Genomic DNA, 8961 nt, shown 5'->3' with positions numbered 1-8961 from the left:
CCCCCCCCCCTGAAGAAAATATGAGGAAAGTTTGTTGATTTTTCATTATTTTTTTATTAGTATGAAGAATTAATAAAATACCATTACCCACTGCGCCAGGCCGTCGGTTTTTCTGACCCTCAATTTTGAAGTCTTAATTTCAAACATGAAATTTTTATCACCAAAAGTAGATTTGGATTTTTGCAATATACACTGAGGAGAAAAAAATTTTAATATTTGAAACATATTTTCTTGAGACGAGTAATTTTTATTCAATTATTTAATTCTCCCAAGCATTTCAACTTACGTGGCCCGAAAAAGGTCTGATGGTTTAAAATATTCTTGTACTCAAGTATGATTTTGTCACAAATGAGTTCACTCAAATCGCGTAGAAGAACCACGAATCTTCAAGTATTTATTGTTTTCATGATTTTTTTGTTATGAAGCTGCAATATTTCGATATGTAATATTTTTTTTTGTTTATTCATATTTCTTTCCTACTACCATTACGATTTTATAGGCTCCCCATTTGTCTGCCTTGCCTCTCCCACTTCTCTCTTCTGATTATTATCTGCGTTACCATGGGCCGACTTACTCTTAACTGTACCCGATTCGGGCTAGGACTGCACGGAAAACCATGGAAAACCCTAGTCGTACAGCCGGTCGATTGTGCAGGGCCCTAATGTGCCCTTCTATCACACTGAATAGAGAGCCACATTAGGCCACTACATCGTGCCTGCCTTCCGAAATTTTTGGGCGAAGGTGTTCCTAAGCGGTCACCCATCCAAGTACTAATCGCGCTAAACGCAGCTGCACTCGGATGTCCGCCGGAGCAACACCTTTTTTTCAACAAGATTTTTATTGAGTCAACAAAAATTATTTACAATATATACATATATAAAAACTCTCTTGCTATAAGAGAGCACTCTGTAAACCCGCTCAGAAAGCGATAAAATACATACATACATACATACATACATACATACATACATACATACATACATACATGTATAAAAATTAATTTAAAAAAACTTAATGTAGAGTATTGTTTTTGTGAATAAACTTATGGCCAATTAGTGACTCTCGAGTTTAATCTTTTAATGTGAAAACTTAATTCACTATTTTATTTATTAATACAATATTTATAAGAGTTTTCACACTGATAGAACGGATTAGTTATTGTTAACGAATGGGTTTTGGTTGGAGGTTAGGGTCTATTCGGTCCCACCAAATGTTCATTCGTTAATAGTTAACGAATGTATATTTGAGGAGCCTTGTTTGACTTGACTTTCGCCATTCAAGTGAACCATTCGTTAACTATTAACGAATATTCATTTGGTTATATTCAACTCTACCATTCGTTAATAGTTAACGAATTTCGTTTGGAATAAATGAATCATTCTATCAGTGTAGTTGTATCCATTGTCGTATGCGATCTTAATTTGTTTTTAATTGTGCCAAAAAAAGAGTAATAAATGTATTGCTTTATATGTTTTTTTTAAAAAAAGGCATTTAAATATTAGCAAAAAAAAGTAATAATTAATAATGTAATATATAATTACTAGTTGATGATAATAATAATCATAATAGAGTATTGTGGATTTTCTTCTGAAATTTCAATTCTAATTAATTTTTAGATGAAAATTATCAGGAGTTTTAAATTTTTTTTTGATTTTATTATAGTTAATTGATGAAGTTTATATTTAAAAGAAGAAAAAAAAATATATATATATAAGAAGCTTCAGCAATGAGTATTTTAATTATTATTGCATAACATATACTGTAGATATTATGTAATAATTCATTATTTCATATTTTTACGAGGTAATATCGCAGTGCTTTTGTCTATTGACTAAATGACTTGGATATTAATAATATAAGGTTGTTAATTATTTTTATTCATCTTCATTAACCTTTAAATGATTCATGATTTTTTGGATATTTGATGTATTTATCTCCACTTGATTAATTATTGGTTTGAAGTTACAGTAAGTTGCATCAATAATATTATTATTTATTTTATCGGCCCACGGTGGGATGTAATCAGTATTATCTGAAGGTTGATTTGAATTAACGTGAGCAACACGTAACTCACTCAACCACTACGGTCGGCTATTTCGATATTGAGATTTAAACCATTGAAAATAATTTACTTATCTCAAGTAAATATGGTCTACATATTAGAAAATTTTTCTCTTAGTATAGAGAGATATTGAGACCCTTATTTTGACCTTTGTGACCCTTAATTTCAGAGTTTTAATTTAGAGTATCAGATTTTTATCACCAGATATCGCTTTGGATTTTTATAATATAGAGAAATATATATATATATATGTACATACATATATGTATGTATGCGGTCTTTTTGTGCGTAAAGCGAAGGCGAATGTTACCCTACCAAGGGTCAAAGAACACTTTTCTTACGAGTGTCGAACCTTATTGTTCATCACAATGTATGGAAACAGATTTGGCGCGCCCGAGCCGAAGGCGAGGGTGGCAATCACATGAGCTAGGAAATTTTCTTTTAGACCGTATGTCGAATAATATTTTTTGTCATAACGGTCGTAAGGCAGCGCTTTAGGGATATTTTTTGTTGAAATGACAAAAAGTGTTTATGATGCACTCGTATCGAAATATACTATTCAGCGTGACTGCCATTGGGCTTTTCACTCGGGAGTGAAAAAAAACATAGCACTAGTCGTCAACAATATTTTTCCCAAGTGATTTTTTTTTTACGGCCTCGCAGTTCCTTTTCGGGTTCCATTCGGCACTCTATCCAACCCTATGCATGCGGCTGTGGATTCTACACTGTACCGCATTCGCACTCCTATAGAACCACTGAAATGTAGTATATACTGGAAAGGGCACTGATCCGCCTGACGCGAGCCGACAGAGGGGCGATTTTCAAGGATACCTATCTCTCTCGTACCGTCCGCTCAAAAAGTTTTCTTACCTTCTAGAACGTATAGAATTCAGTATTGGCGTTCAATTTTTGTTGTTGCATCATTATAACATAGAATTGATCATTTTTTTCCAATGTAATAATACTCGGGCCATTTACAATTTAATTAAAATAATTCCACATGGGAAAAATACAAAAAAATATACAATTCAAGAGATTATTTGTTCAATCAATCTGAAGGTGTATCGAAATCCTCTGAGTCGATATCGTCATCAGTATTCGGATTTTGAAATTTAGGTATGTCCAATATAATTCCTGAAACAGAAAGTATAAATTGAATGATATAGGTTTTATTTTGAGGGAATTCCAGGGACTCTCAAGTTCAGGAAAATGCCTCGTGTGTCGAGGAGTTGAATTGGAATCTGTTTATATCTAGTTGTCCCAATACTGCAATAAAAAATGAGAATATTGTAATTGTGAATTTTTTTAATGCATGAAGAATACATGAGAAATCCAATGAAGACAACATCAAAATACACGATTTTTCCTCTAATTTTCTACGAAATAGCTGTTCGTGGATTAGAGGATATTTTTGTATTCTCACAATGGGACAATTATCGCCAAGACGTAAATAGCAACAATTGAGTGTGCACCACTCAGAGTACATAAGCTTTTTAACTCGCATGTACATGCTCGTTCTACGCATGCGCAACGCCTGCTAGAGTGAGACAGGTATCCTTGAAAATCTACCTCTCTCTGGCTCGTTTTCCGCTTACAGGCCTAGCATGGCAGTGCCCTTTCCAGTATATACTACATTTTAGTGTATAGAACAGAGAAGTAGCATGGGGAAACCATAGAAAACCCATGCCGGTACAAGCGGTTCCTCTATTAGCAACCTCCCGTTCGCCGGAGCCTTCCGTTGAAAAATTCGGTTCCACGGGGAATCGAACTCACAACCTTTCGCATACTAGACTTGCGTCTAATCCACTCGGCCACCGACGTCGGTTCCCAAGTGATTTTCACTTTTGCAATTTTGGGGAAGGACTAATGCCAATCCCCAGACGAGAAAAAGTAAAGAGCAATACGAAATTTCTTATTTCTCAGCGTTTGCAATTTCACCGCGGTCTTTTCATAATTCTGAATGTGTTTGATATACCTGGAGGCAATCGACCATCAGAAGTCATTCTCACTAATGCAACTTCAGCAGGAGTTCCTATGAATGCACCAGCACAACCGGCTGCCATCCCCATGAGTACCAAAGTTCCGAATCCTGGAGTTCCTTCATTTTTAGCCCTAAATGAACAATAATTCTGTTATGTTTATATCATAAATCCTCAGTTTTTCCTGGTTAATGGAAATTTGCTCTTTTTTTGCAAATTCCTCGACAGATCGATCGGTGGCTCAACAGGAGATCGACTTGTTCACTTGGTCGATGGCCAGTCGATCATTGATTGATCACTAGTAGAGGGTTAGTCGATCGATGGTCAATCATTGGCCGATTACTGGTCGATGGTTAGTCGATCGACGGTTGATGGTCAATTGTTGATCGACTGCTAGTCGATCGTTAGTTGACCGATGGCCGATCAATCGAACCGTGATTATAGAAAAGTTGGAGAAAAATTATCTAGTAAATATTTCGGCAAATTTTACTATACGAAAAGTAATCGTGCAGCAAAATTGTAACTCAATAAAAAATACTTATTGCAAAGAATAATTTACGATTCGTTCGGTAAAAACATACATCTATGGATGAAAAAATTACTATTCCCCGTACAGTAAAATTCCCCGCATGGCTGTGCGGACAAGACCCTATCCGGATAGGACACTTTTCTTTACACCGATATGAAGGAGATGGTAACGGACGAATATGAAATTTTACGCTATGTTGAGCTATTATTCATGTTCACTGGGACAATTTTTTATAGAATTTCGGATGGATTTTATAGTTTTGGCACTAATTACCCTCACGTTCAGTAAATTGTTCGGAGTCAGTAGAAAAAAAATTCATTATTCGTCTCGCCCTTTTTCCACTGATACAGGCTGAATAAGACCTAAAAATGGATTGCGCTCCACGATTACTTGTTGGTAATTTTTCTTTAACTTTTGTCTCCGTGTGGAAAGGATATAAACTCTTAATGTCTAAACGTATGTGTGTGCCAGTTTGAGTTTTGGGTGATGAATAAAAACAAAATATTACATTCATGTGGTGAAATTCATCTATAACGATCGTAAATTTTGGCTCTGTGACGTATTGGGATCGACCAATACATCGATTTATTTAATAATTATACGGAATGTTATTATAATGCTGGATGAGAGGAATAAGAAATGTGATTTCTCTTTCCTGCCATCCAGACATTAGTAAGCGTTCCCATGACGGCATTGGGATAGCATGTCCATGGTGTCAGTTGGACATCATAGTAAGTAGTCCCATGGTTTTGCGAGTCCAGTTCAGGTGTCCTGAACTGTTTGACTGTGTTAGTTTGTGTCAATGGTGGCACGGAATAGTATTAGTGAAGAAAACCGTGAGACTGCTTAGCTCAGCAAATTGGGGCTTTGCCAAGTTTTGAGGACTCAGGGCACCAGAGTACGATCAGGAGCAGAGTCGAGCGGACCTCTCAGGCCTTCAGCCAAGAAATCGAGTCGAAGTCCCAAGTCAAGTCGAAACATATTAGCAACGCGTTATACCAACCCAAAATAAACCGAGTCGTGTATTCTAACCATCAAATAATATACCATCCTTTTACCGATTAAATACGCGAGTGGTTATTGAGAACTTCTCCCTTCATACTTTTCAAACATCTCTCCGAGTGAGCGAATCCCCCGTGAGCTCACCGCCGAAGTTAGCCGAGGTTTAAGTGACAATACAGAGGATTACAGTGCAGGAATAAAATAGTGCAAAGTGCAAGGCACAGTAGACAGTGTAATAGTACGAAGGAAAGACATATTCACCGAGTTTTACCTCCGGGTAAAACTCAAAACGTCACAGCTCCAATAGTTAGTAACTTATCTGAATTTATTTTTTAAAAAATATGTTAGCATCTACTTTACCGACTTCAATTTTTTTTTCCAAATACTCGTCTCAATGATTAGATGAATGGATGAATCAAAATACGTAAACCCGTTTGTACATTCGCAAATTCCACACAAAAAAATTCAATAGAGACATCTAGCGAATTCGCTAGACGATTCTATGGTATTGACATTATTGGCTTCCGGATGGATGTCGTGTTTGGTTTCAACATTGCGCCGACGTTTCGCAAACATTGCAGTCTGCTTCTTCAGGGCTGTGAGCTTCGATTCTGAGCTCGATGACTGAGGGGAGTCCTTTTATGCCTTAAAGTAAAGCAAAGTATCCTTTTATGCTGTGGAGTGCGAAAGATCGCAGTCCGCCTCTGAGTGCACCACGAGTGTACGAGATCCCCTGCTCATGCGGAAAAGTGTACATTGGTGAAACCGGGAGGAAGATCAGTACACGGATCAAGGAACATCAACGATGTTCCAAATACGGTCACTTATAACAGTCTGACTTGCTGAATATTGGATGGACACTAGACATAGGATCGAGTACGATCCAGCCAGAGTGTTGGCCAAGTCTCAAGGATATTTCGAAAGGAAATACCGAGAAGGCTTAGAGATCTACAAAAATCCTAACAACCTCAACAGAGACAAAGGATATCAAGTGAATCCTATTTGGAAAACCGTCCTCCCGGTTTTTAATTGATCAGCTGATCAATTGAAACATATGATTGGCTGCCTCCCCCCTCCCTGCCCCTACCCCCACCATCACAGGGGAAGGCATAAAAGGACTACCCTCAGACATCGGAGCTCACAGCCCTGAAGATGCAGACTGCAATGTTTGCGAAACGTCGGCGCAATGCTGAAACCAAACGCGGCATCCATCCGGAAGCCAATAATGTCGTTAATCATGACCGCGAAAGCCTTAAAACTAAAATTCTATGGTATTTTCTATTTATTGTTGGGTGGTTCTATTGACATGTTCAATAGAAAATATTCTATAGATAAAGTCAATAGATTTTTTAAAATGATTTTTGTCTACAACTTATTCTATTGAAATGTTTTCTATAGAATTGTCTCGGCTTTAATTTTCATTCTATTTTTCGTTTCTTCTCATCCAGAAAATCAAACAAAAAAAGTTTGGAAAATTTTAGCCGAAGAAATTCTACAGAAAACATCTCAATAGAATGAATTGTATAGAAAAACTGAATTCTATTGAATTTTTCTATAGAATATTTTCTATTGAACATTCAATACAATCGGCCAAAAACTAATTGACAGTTCAATAGAAATCCAGTAGAATTTTCTGGCGAATTCACTAGCTTTTTTACTAAAATTTTTTCATACGTGCCGTTTTCGAGATATCATCTTTCATTTTTTCCCTAAAATCCTTGTTTTTTCTGTTCGTTATGTCAAAAATATTAAAAACCGGGATAATTACTTCCAGACATCATTCAGTTGATTATAAATTCCAAGTCTTCCAGTGGTGTAAGTTGCCTGCCTCAGCAAGCCTGCAGACAATCCAGCGTAGAATTTCGTGAAGCCTGCAGTTGAAATGGACGATATCGTCTTTCCGATGGTTATTTTCTCCGCACTCATTTGCATTCGGTTTTTTATAACATCCATGGGGTGAACTACACACGTAGCTGCCATTCCAGATAATCCAGCATTCAAGAAATTGATTGCTGGGGGGAGGGGTTTCGGTTTCCCTGGCGGCGGGGCCGAATTTCCTTTACTTTCAGACATTATCACTTTTTTAAATTCCAATTTCCACGTTCCTAATAACCTATTAATGATCAGTGAAATGATGTGAACCTGGCTCTTGTTAAACCTTAAAGTAGAAACGAAATCATTTGTTTTGAAAAAGAAAACGATTATTCAAATATATTCAATGTTCAAATATATTCAATATTTGAATAATCGCCGTAAAGGGAATGCTCGATATTGAATTTAGTGCTCAATTTCACATAATTTTGCATAATGTCTGTATAATAGACTGTCCGTTAGGGCATCCGTTCCGGAAATTCTTACGTACCGTGCCTCAAAAGACTCGAAATAAATAAAAAAAATCTTGAAATTTCCGTTCTCTATCTCAGTCATAAACCGCCCCCAAAAGCCTCGTTGTTCCCATAGAATCGCACTATTGTATGATGCGAACAACGCACAAAAAATTTTCGTCAAAAGTAGTTTATTTAATCAGTAATTTTCTATGATTATAAAATTTTTAGTGACATAACAGGGGGAGGGGGAAATGGATTATAATTTTTCATAAAAATCCCATGTTATTCGTATTGGAAAAAAGGCTCTGGGGGGGGGGGGTTTAGAACTGAAATAGTGAGCTGAAATTTTTAGAGGATGTTTATTTATTTACTTCCAGTCTTTTGAGGGCGAGGTACATAAAAAATTCCAGAACGGGTACCCCAACGGTCACGCTACTCTATGATTTTCTGTTTCCAATTATCCTTCCTAATTTTTAGAATTTATGGAATATCGCGTATTAAACAATGTCATACAGGGTGTGCCAAAACAGATGTGGCATATCGTGAGGGTTATTTGGAGACGAAAACTAATGAAATTTTTGTCTCCGACGCTTTGTTTAATTTATCCAAAAAAAAGAACAGCCAATCAGGCGCTATTCCCCGATAGAGAGATCACACTCCCTTTTCCATTTAAGATGGAGGGCTGAAGACATTGAATGTCCAGTCGATTCCAATATCCATTTCATTTCTTAATATTGAATGACTGGAGATATGAATTTTTTACGTTGAATCTGTTTTTTAGTCACATTGCGTTTGTGAACCAAATCACGCTGACTTCGCGTTGAAATTGATTACGGGTTTTATCACCCCAACATGATGATAGAAGAACAATTTTTTTTCAGATCATTGTGCATTCAAATGCTCAATCGATTCTCATTCTTTTCATTTCTCCAGCCGAAGTGAGAGAGGAAGCATAAATTTTTAAAAAGAGGGTGATCTGTAATGGATTTTTGCTTTGTTGACGAATAGCTGCTTAAGGTACATTCCAAAACAACAGCCCCTAAAAGTTGGCCCCTTGGATTT

General features: G+C 36.7%; 1 protein-coding gene across 1 annotated transcript in view; it reads right to left on the bottom strand.

Moving 5' to 3' along the window:
* Window positions 1-7645, bottom strand: part of LOC107043991 (mitochondrial 2-oxoglutarate/malate carrier protein-like) — a 12132-nt gene extending 4487 nt beyond the window's left edge. The window contains exons 1-2 of the mRNA XM_015265720.1: window positions 7341-7645; window positions 4038-4174 (exon numbers count right to left, since the gene is read on the bottom strand). Coding sequence (XP_015121206.1) covers window positions 4038-4174; window positions 7341-7645 — 442 coding nt within the window. The remainder of the gene's footprint in view (window positions 1-4037; window positions 4175-7340) is intronic.
* Window positions 7646-8961: the final 1316 nt, after the last annotated feature.

This window comes from Diachasma alloeum, unplaced genomic scaffold (genome assembly GCF_001412515.2).
Source record: "Diachasma alloeum isolate Michigan unplaced genomic scaffold, Dall2.0 Dall_scaffold_00653, whole genome shotgun sequence".
In the NCBI taxonomy this organism is placed as follows: domain Eukaryota; kingdom Metazoa; phylum Arthropoda; class Insecta; order Hymenoptera; family Braconidae; genus Diachasma; species Diachasma alloeum.
This window is presented reverse-complemented; position numbering and strand designations above follow the sequence as displayed.